We start from the raw sequence: 16,675 nt of genomic DNA on the forward strand, positions 1-16,675 counted from the left end.
CCTACGGGAAGAGCCGCGCGTCGGCGCCGACCTGCCCAGGAACGGACGGGCAGCAAGCGAAGCACAGCGCAGCCAACCGGCACCCGACTGAAGACGCCGTGCGCAGCACCCCGGGCCGCCTTTATGAAGCGCCAATCCCCGCCCCCCGCCACTGCCACCGCCAATCCCGCGGCTCCCCGCTCTTCCCGCGCACCGGCCACTCGGCCAATCGCGGCGGCGCTGCCGTGCTGCCGCGTGCCCCGCCCTGCCCACCGCCCCCAGCCGGTGGCCCGCGCTCGGCCCGGGCTAGGGAGGATTCCCTTTTACGCTGATGGCCTTGAGGGTGGAGGGAGACAGGGATGGAGCTTTGGGAATCTGCCCCTCCACTGACATAGCCTGATGCCATGTCTCCCTGAAGCTGGTCTGGTTCCTCTGGAAAGGGCCCTGTCCAAGCCGCCCCCACCCTGGCAGGCAGGGATTTTTTAAATGCCCAACGTGTGTCAGGTGCCTTTCTGCATGGCAGGGATCTGTCTAGGAATCCTAGAATGCATCAGGTTGGATAGGACCCTTCAAAGGGCATCTCATCCAACCCCCCCTGCAGTGAGCAGGCACATCTTTAACTAGATCAGGGCTCCATCAAGCTTAAACTTGAATGTCTCCATGCATCCTTGATCATGCCAGGACCCCAGAGGCCTGAGCAGCCTCACAACACATTGCAGCTGCCTTGGAACCAGCCTGCCCTGAATTGGGCTCCCCCACTCTGCCCCAGCTCATGAGGGAGCAGTGGGGACACGCCAGGCATTCCCAGGATTTGATGGATTCAACAAGAGCCCTGGGATGGGAAGGAGCCTGCAGAGAGCCCAAGAGCCTGCCCAGGCTGGGCTGGGCTCACACAGACACCTGGCATTGTACCTCCTCACCAGACGTGGGATGGTCAGACAGCTGGTGCTTGGTCTTACCAAGGAACACTTCTTAGCTACCCGGCCGTTATGAGGAGGCAGAATGAGGGCACAAGCTCAGTCTTTCCCCTTTCTGTAGTAAGTTGGTTTCCCACTCTACAACTGACTGCTGTGGTGTGTAAGACTTGAGCTGGCTCTTGCTCACTGGATCCCAGCATGGTGGAGCTGGAAGGGACCTTTGGCAATCATCCAGTCCAAGCACCCACAGGAGCTTGCCCAGGATCACAATAGCCAGGGGGGGCTGGAATCTCTCTAGAGGAGACCCCACAATCTCTCTAGGCAGCCTGCTCCAGCACACCAACAGGAGAGCAACTTTTCCTCATGATTAGGTGGAACTTTCTGTGTTCCAGTTTGTGTCCACTGCTCCTTGTCCTGCTGCTGGGTACCACTGAAAGAATTCTGGACCTATCCTCTTGACCCTAGCCCTTTAGCTCTTGCTGAGCACTAAGATCCCTTCTGGGGCTGCTCTTCTCCAGGCTCAACAGCCCCAGGGCTCTCAGCCTTTCCTCCTCACAGAGATGCTCCAAGCCTCTCAGCCTTTCCTCCTCACAGAGATGCTCCAAGCCTCTCAGCATCCTTCCAGCCTCGACTGGACTCTCCCCAGTTCTGTCTTGAACTGGGGAGTCCAGAACTGGACCCAGGACTCCAGATGTGGTCTCCCTAGGGCAGAATAGAGGGGGAGGAGAACCTCCCTTGACTCTTCTTCACACACCCCAGGATACCATTGGCCTTCCTGGCCACAAGAGCACGTTGCTGGCTCATGCTCAGGGAACACCTAATTTAAATAAATAGTTTATAAGTGTTCCAAAAGTAATTTGGTAATGGCAGAGAGACAATTTACCAGTAGCATACCCTGTGTTGGTTTCTCAGGTAGCCAGTTTTTCACAGTACTGAAGGTGTCTTGGCATAGAAACTTTAATTGCTTCAAATCAGCATGGACACTTTGCCCACCTCAAGGTGATGGAATCCTCCTGAAGGTCTGTAAATGTCTTCTGTCCTACTATTTGACTTCTGACTATAAAAAGGGATGATGTAAGCTCTTAAAACATAAGCATTTCCTCTCTATTTGCAACCTATCCCTTCAAATAATGCAAGGAGATTCCAATGTTGTTGTTTTTTTCTTTTGAGCTTCAAGAAGCAAATAGTTCCCCAACAAATCTTTTCATCAAACCTACTCATTTGGTTTATTTTTCTAAGGGAAAAAGGGACAAACAAAGAAGGAAATGAAAAGTGTGTTAAATTACTTAAATATTATTACATTTATGGTAAAAAAAAAAAAATAAATCAACTGCATTGAATTTTCTCTTAGCTTTTAAATATTCACCTCAATATACATTTGTTCTTTAGGACACACAAGAGATAAATAATTGAGTTAACATTGCAAGATAAATCAACTTTCTTTTTTTTTCCTGAGCTGCAAAACATTCCAGATAATAACCTTGAAGTGTTGCTATCCAGTAACTACAAATGGAAACGAAACAGATCAGACTGAGCAAGCAGGAGCCCATGCTTGAGTACCCCCAGAGGCCCAATTTACTGAGACACAGAAGCATCCCAGTCATTCCAGATTGGTAAGTCAAGACTGAATGTCTCTTAAGGGTAAACCCCAGGTGCAGGAGAAGCTTGGTATTCTGGTTTGTGCTTTGAACAACATGAGACCACATCATTTACACCAAAAAAAAACAAACCCCAAACTCAAGCCCCACAATAGTTGGGTGTCTGTGGTTTTAAACCTCTAAATAGATTGTGGTGACAGATAGTAGGCTACCTAGTTCCCTTCTGGCTTCAGGCTCTTTCCTCTTAGCACTGAGCAGAAGGGGAAGAGTTCACATTGCACAATATTTCATAACAAGGAACCCTCTCTCTTATTTGGGAGATCAACAGTCCAAACTACTTGCATACAATCCCCATTAGTGCCTCTGTCTGTGAGAGTGGACAGAAAGAACTGACAGCTTCAGTGCTTAAACCCTGTTGAACACCAGGGCTTTTTTTGTGAGCTGCAGGCTTTGACAGCACCAGCACAAGAGGTAAAGTCAGAAAGACAGCAAAGAAAACTGGTTTATGGCTAGAAGCATCAACTGCCAGCCACTTCTGTGAAGTGGACAGATGCTTTCCATGCTGCTTTCTTCCAAGCCAAGCAAACTCCTGATAAAAAGGGTAAGTAGAAACAGAGGCAACAAAAAAAAAAAAAAATCAGCTACACAAGACCTCTTCTGCAGTGTTGGGAGAAATTTTATTTTACCAGAACAGCAGGTGGATCTCTGCCTTTGTGTGGGGTGTTGGTGACAGAATTGATCAGACATGGGGCAGTATGGATCAGCACCTTTTTTCTTGGTTCTTTTCACAATCTACCAGAAGAGCAGGGTCTTTTTACAAGCTTCTCTGTCAGCTTCCCAAAGGAAACAGCAATGTGGGAACTAAGTTCAATCCCAGGATGGGCAGTGTTCAGCTAGGAGGAAGCTGGAATTTGACTATCCCAGATTTGAGTGTGTAATGTTTCAGGGCACATGCACTTTGATCAAAAGCATAAACTCCTATCTGTAGTAAAAACTACTTTCTACAGCAGCCAACTAGAGATATACAAAACGCATCCCATCACATTACAGGATAAATGATCCTGCTGTGGAAGAGAGCCATGTACTATCCCAACTCCCCTTCAAGGTGATGAACTTTCCTCTTTTACCTCTACCCACCTTTCTTTGAAGGTTGGCCTCGATGATCTGGGAGGTCTTTTCCGACCAAACCAACTCTATGATTCTTTCAGAGAGCTGCCACTGGCTTTAGGCACTGCATCAGCAGTGTTAGCAGTTTCTTGTTGAGACCACAAGGAGCTTTAGTGCTACCACCTTGACAGGGACAGAGCTGCAACCACCCTGGGTTGCCTTAGTGGAAGGTTTTGGCTCTGAACTTTGAGCTTCTCAGCTGGGAAGATGGAAGGTTGACAGTCTCCACCACAAGGAAAATGTTCTGGGCCTGTTCTGTTCTCTCTTGCCCATAACTTGCCAATTTTACATGCATCAAGCCAGCTGCAGCAGGACTGCTAACAATTTTGAGTGGATTCTTTTCATTTTTCACAACCGAGTAAGAAAGTTTTATTAAGCCTGGTTAATTAGAAGGAAGCCTGCCTCTCCAACACTAAAAAATGTTCCAGAAGCATCCAGCTGCATCATGCTACTTCCAGACATTCAGAACCTAGAGAGAAGCTCTTCAGACAGCCCCTGTACCATGGGTACTCTGAACCCACCCAGCCCAGAGCATGCACATAGCACAGCATAAGCAGCCTCTAAGGGCAGATCATAAAAGCCAGTGGAAAACAATCAAGGCTCATCTTCCAGCCACTCCAGCAAGTCCTGAAGTCATTCTAAATTCATTTGGCAGAGGAGTGTCACAAACACTTCATGCATGCAGAGAGACATCTTTTAAATAAGCAGTCAGAAGCTTAAAAAAAAAAAAAAAAAGACCCAAAAAAGGCAAGTTTTGCTGTAGGGGTGGAGTGCTTGGTACCAGGCCACCTGCTGATACCACAGTGAGCCACTGACATCAGCGTAAGTCTCCTGGAAAAGACCCTTGAAGGAACAAGTTGCTACACATTTAAGGCAGCAGAAAGCACACATCATGGGGTAAAGGTACTCCAAGAAGGAGATTACAGTGAAACAAGGATGGGGAGAAATCAGTGCTTGGTCCCCATCCAAAGGACAAGGACAGTGACTGGCCACAACAGCTCCTTTCTAACAAGTGTGCACACAGCAGCTGGAGGGCAGACAAGGATGCACAGCTTGAATCTTCCTTGCATACAAATGAAAGGGTACACACCTTCACTCAGACCCAGAAGAGCTTTACAGTCTGTAAAAAAATCCTATTTTAAATACAAGTAGTCATTAAAAAGAAAAAAAAAAAAAAAGTAGTCACCATGGCTTGTGAAGAGCCTTCATGTACACAGAACAAATTACAGGAAGGACTCAAACACTGCTGAGGGGCAGGACAGCAGTATTGAAGCAGGACATCTTCTACAACTGCAACTAAGCCTGGGAGTTGTAGTCACTACCTTGATGTGTTTTCCAGAAGGACTTTTCACAGTAAACAAAGTGCAACACTGCCCAGAAAGGGCATTGAGCTCCCACCAGAACGTGGTGACAAATATCCTGCTCACCTTGGAGGGTGGAATTCAGGAAAAACTCAAACATAAGATAGGGACAAAGCTTGACCAACTGGTCACCTGGCCCTCCTGATCTTTGCACAGCACTGGCAACTATTTTGGGTAACTCCATAGCTCCCTCCATCCAGAAGCATCAGCAAAATAAAAATAAGGCTTGCTCAAGGATGAAAGTAGCAGAGTGTGTGTGTTCCAAGACATAGTCTCTTAGGTACAGCTCTAGACAGCCAGGTTTAAAATGACATTCATAAAACTTCTCTTTTTTTTTTTTTGTGTTGTTTTGATTTTAATGGCTAAGTGACCTCCCTCCCTTTGTACATACTGGAGGCAGCACACAAAAGGACAGCAACAAGCACTTTGGGTGGGAACTTGCTCATACGTGCAGGCCAGGAACAGTGTTTCCAAACAGAGTTGAAAAATATGAAATGCAACCCTGAGACACAGGTGAACATGGGAAAAACATCCCAAAATCCAGAACCCATTTGGAAGTCAAAAGAGAGGAATGAAGACTGAAGGGGATTAGAGCAAAGCCCATCAGAAGCTGGGTTGCCCTTGCTGTTAATTATAACCAGCTCATTTAAATACCAGGAACAGCACAGAATCCAATCCTGCAGCAGCTGGGACTGTAGAACTCCCCTTAAAAACCAAGCAGGAGTTTAGCACAGAGGGGTAACAGCTGTGAACTGTTCAAGGACCATGAACTTGAAATCAAGTACAGAGCAAAATGCAACCTCCAACAGAGATAGGAGAGAACCTGGTTAGAACACTAACACCAGGAACCAGCTTTAACAATCTTTCCTCCTTCTGCCAATAACAGACAAGATGGTTTACAGGGCACCTCCTAAAAGGGAATGAATTATTGCACACCACAAAATGCAAGGAAATGCTTGCTGCAGCCACTGCCTGCTCAGCACACCTTCCTAGAGGCAGGCAGTGAACTTCAGGAAGGGCTGCCAGAAGAAAACATGCTAATAATATTCTCCTTAATTTGCATGAGCACTTTCCCCCCCAACCCCTTTTTTAAACAACTTCTCCAAGTCTTTGTCTGCTGGGCAGAGGTAACTTGTCACTCTACTCTGTAGTTTCAGTTTCTAAGCTGGCTATATGGCACACATGTCCACAAAGGTGCTGGGCTTGGTTTTCTGCTCATGGAAGCTGCTCAGAATCAGCCCTTCAGTAACAACCTGCAGGAACTATTGAAGTCTCTGAGCCTCTCCCTCACCAGAAAGCAAAGGAAAACAGATACGGTGCACATCAGGGGAAGAAGGTGAAGAAAAGCACTTTAAAGGTGCACTGGAGTTAAAATTTCATTTTCTTTCTGCCTTCCTCCCCTCTACAGAGTAGCAAAGAGGAGACAGAAGAAGAGAAACAGCAGGATTCAATGGAAGGCAGGAGGTTCTTGATGGGCTCACCGATGGCTCAAAGCTGCTTGGTGCATGGGTGATGGCTCTTTGCTTCACTGTTGCTTGGTTTTCAGGGATAATCTCTGGATCATCTTGTAAAGGAGACCAAAGTGCTGGAAACAAGGAAAAGAAACCTGTATGAATTCTAATAGAATGACTGAGTTCTACACAGGAAGAAAACTTACTACTAGAAGGCTTAAAAACAACACTCATGTGCAAATGCAATGCCTTGTTTGGATCATCCACTGGCACTCTCCTCCTGAAGACAGAGTGGCTGAATTACATGGAATGATGGCAATGAAGCCAGGTACTTGGGAATTGTGCAAGAAGTGAAGGCTTACAGGAAGTGTTTTGCAGGCCTGTATCACCCCCATGGTGAAAATGCAAACACTTGTTAAAGATTTGACTTTTTTTTTTATGCAATTCTGTTCCTTCTGAAGGGGAGGAGAAAGCTTCAGCTTTTGATACATGTCTGATACTGGTCACTACACAAAACACTGCTGCTAGCAGCTTCAGGAATGGAAAAATTAATCTGGCAAACAGATTCCTAGTAGTTCCCAACCTTTAAGCTGGATCTCCTCTTTCACCATTTCATCAGTGAATTAAAAATTCACTTTTGCTTCTGCTTTGATTAATTGTGTTTTGATTCAGTAACAGCTTCTTCAGATACCTGACAGACAACAAGATCCAGGCTTCAAATTATTTGCAACAGCCAACACCATAAAGATAGCTGACAAGTCAAAGTTTCTGTTTTTCCTCCTGTTTCTGTTGTTACATTGGATTTCTAAATGCTTATGCTTCAGCCCCCCCCCAAAAAAACCAAACCCAAACAATAAGCACAAATGATATGAAGAGATCAAAACTTACACTGACCTAAAAATGCTTTCCTTTCATTCATGTTCTTGAGGGAACCCAGCCAGAATCAGAAGCCCAGCTCACAGTGGCTTTGTGAACACTTAAAAACACTAAATTAAAGCTGGCTGACCAAGGTAGAGAGTATCACTTTTACAGGTCTCTGGACACAGGACTATTTATGGTTTCATTGAAAACAAAACAACCCCCTGAAGATGCATTTCTAAGCTGCATCCCAAGTTCAGACACTGGAAGGATGTCCTAACACTCCTAAACTTACTACATGCTGCAACCCTTTATTACAACAGATTTTTAGTTATCTTGAGCTTCACAAGTGAGTTGTATATGCCCTAGACCAAGAAAAGAGATTGCCAAGAAATTGTCTTCAGCACAGTCAACTGAGATGCTCAAAAACATTCACACTGAAACAGTCAGCCAGTTTGGATTGCTGCTTTTAGAGTGGGGTGGCAGTGGCCTGCACCATTACCAATTACTGTAGTAAATGTGATTTGTGAGGACAGAAACACATCTGTCTCCTGGCTTTTCTTCTCTTACCTGCACTGCAACATAGGCAACACCAAGGTAGGCTGCAATACAGACAGCCAAAAGGAGGTCAAAGATTGCTGGCTTGACCCTGCAATTAAAGAACACATGGAATTGTACAGCAGGTACTGCCATGGAGTGAGACAACAGCCCAACAAGCTCAAGAGGATTCCATACCTGTATGCATTCATCACCTGCTTCAGCTGGTCATAGAAAACAAACTCGGGGTCCCTGGGAAAAGAAGAAATTGTTCAGGTTCTATTACAGCTCTGGACAGTGCAGTAAGGACAGTCTAGACCTCTGTTCTCAGGGAGTTCATCCAAGTAAAGTAAGCATGACCAGCTTGCATACCAGCTTGGAACTGATTTTACTTGTCAAGTCTTTCTTTTCCTAAGGATACAACTCACATGCTGTTGAGCTGTCTCAGAAGAGGCACACAGAAGGCACCTCAGCAGGTTCATTAAACTGCTTCAAACCCAAGCAGGTTAGACAGGATGGAAGCTGCCCTTTTACAATTAAAGAAAAGCCTTCTAGGGGACTTCAGTCTTCTGAATTCAGAGGAAGCAGCACTCAAGAGTTGGAAGGGTGGAACCAAAGCAGCAGAACAACAAACAGACAGAGGGAGCTGCTGGGACTTGTCACTGTGCTATGAGGATCAATAAATTGCTTTCTCTGGAGAGCAGAGAGCATGAACCAAATCTGACAGGAGACCAGGAAAGAACAATCACTTCTAACTCCATGCCAAGAAGCTAGAAAAGCTGAGAGAGAGAATTCAGTGGAAGGGGAAGCCATTTCACATGGCCTGGCTGGTTCTTGCCTCTCTTCTCTTACCGTTTGTCTGCCTTTACATGATGCTGTTTGACATCCTTCAGGTACCGACCCATGCAATACTCTAAGGTGTTGAGGAAGGTGCTGTCTTTGTCAATCAGCTGGGCAGCCCTGGGCTGACTGCTTAGCCAGTCCATTACTGATTCTAGTTGCTCCTGTTGGATCTGCTGCAGAAAAACACCACCAAAGAAAGGGACTCAGCCACACATATGCTAAAGACCAGACCTCTCTCCCAGAATCTTCATTCCTTCTTTCCACAAGTTACCAAAATGCACTGTGCTCACCATCTGATCTGTGAAGATCTGCAGATCTGGGGGTGCTCCCTGTAAAGGAAAAAACAAACAAAATTCAGGCTACAGCTGAGAGCAAACTTGGTTGGGCAGGACAAACATGGCCAGCACTACAGGATGGGCAGCTCTTACCTTGTCTGTTAGGTTGTAGATGACCCTTGTCAGAGCCTCAGCAATGATCCTGGTATTCCTGGTTAGTGCCTTAGTGTCTATTCGTGCCCTGAAGCAGAAGAGCAGATTGTAGATTTGTCATAGAACCAGAAAATTGTCAGGGTTGGAAGGGACCTCAAGGCTCCATCCAGTTCCAACCCTCCTGCCATGGGCAGGGACACCTCACACTGGAGCAGGTTGCTCACAGCCACATCCAGCCTGGCTGCAAAAACCTCCAGGGATGAGGCTTCCACCACTTCCCCAGGCAACCTACTCCACTGTCTCACCACCCTCATGATGAAGACTCTGGGCTCAGCTTCCTCCAGAATCCCCCTTCTCCACAGCACCAAGCACAAGCCTGAATCCAGAGCCCTGCTCCCTGTGTTTTGGGCTTTTTTTTTTTAACCCATTCTCTGACCATCAGAACTGCACAAGCAGTCATGAGGCCAATTTGTCTTTCTGGGCTGGATTTCAACTGCAGCCCCCCATCCATGGAGCAAAACTAAAAGTGGGTAGATTCAGATTGGATGTTAGGAAGAAGTTTTACACCAGGAGACTGGATCAGGGAGGTGGTGGAAGCCTCATCCCTGGAGGTTTTTGCAGCCAGGCAGGAAGTGGCTGTGAGCAACCTGTGAGGTGTCCCTGCCCATGGCAGGGGGGTTGGAACTGGATGAACCTTGAGGTCCCTTCCAACCCTAACAATTATTCTATGATTCTGAAGGCCTCCTACCTCCTGTCCATGATGCTGTTGCGCAGGCTGTCCCGGTGGCTCTCCAGGTGGGAGATGGTGAAGGCTGGCAAGCGGCGGATTGCAAACCGCTCGTGCTCCCAGGCCAGCATGTCCTCAGCCAAGTTTATCTTCTTGTGCACCATGGAGAACTTCACCTCTGGGAACTGGCTGGTGACAACCTGAAGGAAAGGACAAGCAATCCAGCAGGGTGCCATGCTGTCCGCTGCTCAATCCACCTAGACCCACGTTTTTGTGGGCTCCAGAGGTAAATACACTTCCTACTGTAAGGTGCACTTACTGCCACTGAAAAGCTGTTTTACTGTCACTACAGGGCAGCTTCTGCAATGAGCCACAAAGAAGTGCAGTGGAAAATGCAGCAGATGTGGTCTGCTTGTTACAAACTACAGCACAGGAGCTTCCACCTCACCATGAGGAGAAACTTCTTTACTGTGAGGGTCACAGAGCACTGGAACAGGCTGCCCAGAGAGGTTGTGGAGTCTCCTTCTCTGCAGACTTTCAAGCCCCATCTAGAAGTGTTCCTGTGCCCCCTGTGCTGGATTCTATGGTCCTGCTCTGGCAGGGGGGTGGGACTCGATGACCTTCATAGGTCCCTTACACCCCCTAACATCCTGTGATCCTGTGCTTCCTCTGGGACTGTGGCATGAGGATTTGTCTGCCCTTCAAATCAAGTGACTGTACACAACACATGAAACATTTCAGTGGCACACCTTTTCTTCACATCCTTCCTTCCTTTCTCTCTTGGAGAGCTGCAGCTCCCTTTAGAAAGTCCCTTCTACCCAAAATGGTTTTCCTTACCATCTCCAGTTCTCTCAGAAATGCATGCTGCAAGGTCCCCTCCTTGGGAGGCTTTGAGACATGGAGATGAAGACTATTGTCCCGGCCCAGAGTATCAAGGCAGAGAACAAATGCTACGTTGTCCTGCAGCAGGCTGGAATCTGGAACAGAAAAATCCCAACCTTTATTGCTATGCTTTGTGCTGGGACTTCCACCACAAACAAGCAAGGCCCACACAGGAGAGCTGACATACTAAACATATTAACCAACACAGAGGCCTTGCCACAGAACATGCTGCAATGCCAACCTCACACTCACCAGTGTGGTCCAAATTGTCTTCCAGCCACCGTTTGGTTCCTTGATAATTAAACTTGCCACCTCCAGATGCAAAGAAGAGCAGGTTATACCTGTCCATCAAAGAAGATGAAGGTGTTAGCATGCTGCTACAGAACTCCTTTAACTCCCCTGTGGTGAGATGACAACAGCTACCACCTGACATTCAAAGCAAACAGGCTTCCTATGTGCCACATAACGGTGGGACAGGGTCCAAGGGGGCTGCCCCCAGTGCTTGAGGATGGAATTTACTTCCCACATGTCCCCAGGCTTGAGCAGAGCTACAGCAAAGAAATTGAAGCAAGGAGCTTGGCCATTAAGAACAGCTGTATCTGGAGGGAAGCAAAGCAACCCAAAGGGATTGAAGGACTGCTTCTAAGACTCTCTTCAGGTGTGGAGCAAAAGCCCTCCTTCTCTGATCTCAGCTACACCCATTCAGCCATGAGGAGAGAGGTTTCTTACGCAGCATGGGTACGTCTGTAGGTGTAGAGCCGGGAGAACAGCCTGGCCAGTTCCAGCAGCACTGAGATTCCACTGCCATTGGAGTCAGCACCATGTGACAGCCACTGTGGGATGAAGTGGGACAGAGACAAGGTGACAACCCTACACCTATTCTCATCAACCACAAAAGCTTTCAAGATAGCACACCACCATGTTCTGCTTACAGCTGTTCCCCATCTTTAATGCCGAGAAGAGGCCACACGAAAAAAAAACACCAAGCCAAAAAACAGGAAGAGAGAGCTGCAGGAAGAAAGAATACTCACTGGAGCCACTCCAAAAGAATCATAGTGGGCAACAATCACAACAGTGGGCAGGTCTTCTCCACCAAGCCCTGTCAGCCTTCCCTGCAGAGGAGAGAGATCAGTGCCACTCAGCATCACCTCCTGTGGGCCTGTACAAAGACAACTTGTCTTCTACACACCTCCTGAGTCTGGGGTGGCCTCAGGACTGAGAGCTTTAGGAACCTACCTGGCTAAGACTCCCCTGGCTTCCCCCATCAATGCCTGACAAAGTCCCAACAAAAGAAAGCATCCCATCAATGTTGCCAGTTTGAATCACTGCAGAACTCACCTCCACACTGGGTATGAGCCAGTCATTGATAGCTTTGCTTTGAGCCCCACTGGTCACCATCTGGAAGCCATTGGCAGTTGCTGTGTGCAGCAGAACTGGAAGAAAAACAAATCAGTAAGTACACCAGGGGAAGTTTCAGCCCTTTATTTCTCTTGCTAACTGAGCTTTGGAGAGACCACCTTTAAACCCTTCATGTCTTCTAACTTGTCACTTGTATTTATGCCTTGACATGGAATCCTGGTGACAATGCATTCTCCTTCTGTCCTGAAATCTCAGTGTTTTCAGCTGGATACACCAAAAAACATTTCTGCAGCAGTCCTAAAGTTAATCCTGAACACCAGATCAGTAAGACAGAACAAACATGAAGGCAACAGAACACTGGGTCATAAAATCATAGAATTGTTTCATTTGGAAAAGACCTCTAAGATTATCAAGTCCAACCTTCAACCCAACACCACCATGGCTACTTAACCATGGCCCCAAGTGCCATGGCCACTCATCTTTTAAATGCCTCCAGGGATGGTGACTCCGCCACCTCCTTGGACAGCCTGTTCCAGTGCCTGACCACCCTACTCTTGCAGCAAATATATTGTTCCCCATATCTAACCTAAACCTCCCCTGGCACAACTTCAGACCACTTCCTCTCGTTCTATCACCTGATCCTAGGGAGAAGAGACCAACTCCTACCTCACTGCAACCTCCTTTCAGGGAGTTGTAGAGAGCAATGAGGTCTCCCCTCAGCCTCCAGATTAAACAACCCAAGTTCCCTCAACTGTTGTTCTCCAGACCTTTCACCAGCTTCACTGCCCTTCTCTGGCCATGCTCCAGCCCCTCAATGTCCTTCTTGAAGGGAGGAGCCCAAAACCAAACCCAGGATTCGAGGTGCGGCCTCACCAGTGCCAAGTACAGGGGGACACTCACTGCCCTACTCCTATTGACCACACCATTGCTGGTAGAGTTCATGGTGCACATGACAGCAGACTGCTCCCAGAGGTGGGGATCAGGCCCTGTCTTCCTCTAAACCTTTCCCCCAGACAGCAGAACTCACCTTCTGCAGCAGAGGCAGAGCCCTGTGAGGCGGAAGCAGCTCGCGTTTGTTCATAGATGGACAGCAGCTCTTCATCTTCCACCGCGAAGTAGACTGGCACGATGGTTTCCATAGCCAGCATTTCTGGCTCTATCTCCATGAATTGCTGAGGATTTGAACGAGACAAGAAAATCAGCAGGAGGGCAGAAAAATAAGCCCTGACAAGCAAAGCAGACAGAAAAAGGTTTAAGTTTTCAAAGCAGAATGCGATCTGTGGTACATTACAGCAGGAGCTTTCCAGTCCCGAGGCAACCCAAGCTTCTCCCATCGTTTAAGAGGAAGGGAATGATTTGTTTTGTTTTACCCTTACAACATCCTGTGGGACAGAAGAGATGGATCGTGGCAAGATGATCACCACAGCCCCAGCTGACTGGCGGAGAGCCTTCTGGTACTGCTCATAGGAGAAATCCACCAGCCGCATCATGACGCAGCGGCGGCTCAGGACGTCTGCTTCTACAGTGCGAGCTTCGGTGTTCAGCACCGCGCTCCTGGTGCCTGTGAGGAGAGCACAGCAAGAGCTTTGCTAAGTGATTTCATCACATCCCCTTTGCTCGAGCCTGCCTCCTTCTCAGAATACTTTGGGTGCCAGCCTGATGCAACCAGGACCGACAGAAAAAGCTAAATTCATCTCTTTCCTCTTGTCCGAGAGGGAACAGATGTGAGCTGTGCAGAACTGCTCTGAGGGAGGACAGGAGGTTACCCCAAGTCCATCCAAAAGGCTGCTTCTACCTCCTACTTCAGTAGGAGGTTTAGCAAATTTTAGTTTTAGTTTAGCAAATCTCCTACTATGAAAATGCAATCCTTTGGGAGCACAGCAGTCTGGAGGCTTGCCAGCAGCTCCTGCATTCTCCAAGTGAGGCCCACAAGGACATCCTGTATGAGCCATTCAAATCCACCTCACTATTTGTAATGCTCCAAATTCAATTTCTTCTTCTAGAACTCTGGCACCTATGGAGCTGAAGATTTCATTGCACTGGGTCCCCAGGCAGCCAAGGAAAGAGCAAAGGTGCTCCAGCAGGCATCTCAGCCTATGCCAAATAGGAGCGAGTGCTGCTAAAGGTCATATTTAAACTTGCCTTAAGCCTAGCACTAGTTTGTTCTCACCAAAAGTCAAATCACCTGAACAAGAAAAATCTCTATTTCCACTGCATAATATCAGTGAAATACTCAACAATGCAGTTAAGGCAGTCTAAACTCTCCACACCAGAGCTTACAGACTGTGTAACAAACAGATAGGAACAGCAGCCCCCTCCCCAGCCAGAGAAAACCAATCCATAACGAGGATAATCTCTCCACCACTCCCCAAGCAATGATGCATGAGCACAGCAGAGTTGGCCCAACAGTATTTCCTGACAGCAGGACAAGGCAAGTTGATTCTATGTAGTTTCTCTCTAAAGAATCACAGCATTGTTAGGGTTGGAAGGCACCTCAAGGATCATCTAGTTCCAATCCCCCTGCCATGGCCAAGGACACCTCACACTGGATCACAGCCACCTCCAGCCTGGCTTTAAAAACCTCCAGGGATGAGGCTTCCACCACCTCCCTGGGCAACCTGTACCAGTGTCTCACCACCCTCATGGTGAAAAACTTCTTCCTAACATCCAATCTGAATCCACCCATTTCCAGTTTGGCTCCATTCCCCCCCAGTCCTATCACTACCTGACATCCTGTTTAATAATCATTCATTTCCAACCTAAAGAATTCCTTTCTAACAAATTTGTTCTGAAGTTGCTCTATAACTGATGTTGATTCTTCTAACCCCTGCAAGGAAAGGCTCTGCAGCAATCTCTAATTGGTCTTTTTGGAAAAGGAAGAGTCTCTCACAGGCAGCCTCCATGCCTTGATCTGCAGTAAAACATCTATGGAAGACTCAGAAACAACATCTGATTCTGAGTACAGGGGGTGGAGGCTAAAGGTTACAGCACTTCAGAAATTCAAAGAACAGGTTGTATTCCTGACTCAAAGGAAGATGTTGCACAATCATCAGCCTGGAAGCAACAGAACAAAGGAACTGGAGGTCAACCTTAAGATAAAGGAAGAAGCACAGGGCACTCAAATGAGAAGAGACTGGAGCAATGACACTGCTAAATGAGACTGGAGAAGATGCTGAAGAGCAAAGAAGAATCAACCTGTCAATAGAGGAGTCAAAGGAAAGAGAACAAAACAGCTCATGACCAGCATGCAAGACGGCTTGAGCTGAACTATCCGAAACACAGCGAGTTCAGCACACATCCAGGAGCCTGTAAGGACACCGCAGGGTCCTTGGCCACTTCTAGATCACCGCGTGCGAGCTCTGGACACCCTCCTGCTCCCGCTGCGACGTGGCCATATGGGCCACGTCTGCAGTCTCCTGGGGTCTGAGCCCGAACTCAGCCCCGGCTGCAGCCTTGCAGGGCTCTCCGAGCTCTCCTGCACCCTTCCCCTGGGCTGGGTCGCCCTTCCCGGCCACCTGCAGCTTCGCGGCCTACCCTGGGCGCCTCCCCAGGGTCGCGGCTCTTCCTAGGGCCCCATCGGCCCTGAACGGAGCCGCTGCCGGGATTCGCCCTCCCAGAGGAGGGAGGCCTAGAAGCGGCCGGTGGCCGAAGCGAGCCCGGTTGGGCGGTGCAGTCTCTCACCGTAGGGTTGCCCGCCCAGCTCGTACTGCTGCATGCGGTAGACCGTGAACTCGTGGGCGGCCTCGGCGGCCGGCGGCGGGCCCAGGAGCAGGAGCACAGCAGGCACGAACAGCAGGAAGCTGAGCGGCAGGCATGAGGCCTTCAGCACCGACTCCAACACCTCGCCCGCCTCCTCCAGCATCGCCGCGGCCCCGACCCTGCCTGCTGCGGCCTGCTCCACCGGCTCGCACGGCACGCACCTTACGCACGGCACGCACCCTACGCACGGCGCGCGCGCCCCGCGGGCTGCTGGGAGCTGTAGTTTGCTGGCCGCCGCCGCCGCAAGGGGGACTGGACGCTGTCGTTGCATTGCCCCTTCTCCTGCCTGGCCTGCAGGGGGCGCTCCGCTCCGCTGCTGTGCGCACGCCGGCCGTCGCCGCCGCTGCCCGGGAAGGACTGGCACGGCGCTGAGAGACAGCGAGGGCCGGAACGCTCCGCACAGCGGCGGTGAAAGCACCCGGTGCTGGCGGGACACAGCGCTGCGCCTCCCTGGGCCCTGCTCCCTCTCGCTGTGCCGCCCCGGGAACCGACCGGGAAGCTGCCGCAGGCGCCGGGCTCCGGTAATCCTAGTCCTGCGGGGGGCGTCTGCAGGCTCCTGCACACTCGGACGTGGAGCGTGCGGTCCGGGGGATCCTGAGCAGACAGCGAGCTGGGGCTCGGCCCAGGGTTGCGCTGAGCAGGCAGCCTGGCCCTGGCCGGTACCGGCCGGCCCTGCACTGCCACACGGAGGTCCCTGGCCGGCGGGACCAGCCGCCAGGTACCGGCTCTGCAGGAAGGTAAACTCGGAGTCAAAGGCTGGCCCTCCTCCGGGTCTCTGCCGTGCTGAGGACTCCAGAGCTGCCCCAGCA

At 49.2% G+C, this 16,675-nt stretch overlaps 1 protein-coding gene across 2 annotated transcripts; it reads right to left on the minus strand.

The window, feature by feature from the left end:
- Positions 1–6,490: 6,490 nt before the first annotated feature.
- Positions 6,491–15,969, minus strand: NCLN (nicalin). Of its 2 annotated transcripts, none has more exons than XM_054396195.1 (15): positions 15,789–15,969; positions 13,478–13,668; positions 13,135–13,279; positions 12,087–12,181; positions 11,780–11,860; positions 11,478–11,581; positions 11,001–11,089; positions 10,704–10,843; positions 9,888–10,066; positions 9,140–9,227; positions 9,002–9,040; positions 8,721–8,881; positions 8,067–8,120; positions 7,902–7,980; positions 6,491–6,607 (listed from the first exon to the last, which is right to left on the minus strand). In XM_054396195.1, the coding sequence occupies exons 1-15, from the start codon at positions 15,967–15,969 to the stop codon at positions 6,548–6,550; spliced, it is 1,686 nt and encodes a 561-aa protein (XP_054252170.1). In that variant the 3' UTR covers positions 6,491–6,547. The 2 variants fall into 2 exon arrangements, with proteins under 2 accessions (XP_054252170.1, XP_054252168.1); XM_054396193.1 differs by having other exon boundaries at positions 8,721–8,884.
- Positions 15,970–16,675: the final 706 nt, after the last annotated feature.

Source organism: Indicator indicator, chromosome 36, assembly GCF_027791375.1.
Source record: "Indicator indicator isolate 239-I01 chromosome 36, UM_Iind_1.1, whole genome shotgun sequence".
NCBI lineage: Eukaryota > Metazoa > Chordata > Aves > Piciformes > Indicatoridae > Indicator > Indicator indicator.

Excerpts from the sequence above, each read along its gene's own strand:
- NCLN (XM_054396193.1), bottom strand. The coding sequence starts at position 15,969 with ATGCTGGAGGAGGCGGGCGAGGTGTTGGAGTCGGTGCTGAAGGCCTCA. Across the intron at positions 13,280-13,477 it reads TCCCACAGGATGTTGTAAGG|CAATTCATGGAGATAGAGCC; the intron begins GTAAAACAAAAC and ends TCAAATCCTCAG. Across the intron at positions 10,067-10,703 it reads TTCTGAGAGAACTGGAGATG|GTTGTCACCAGCCAGTTCCC; the intron begins GTAAGGAAAACC and ends CCTTTCCTTCAG.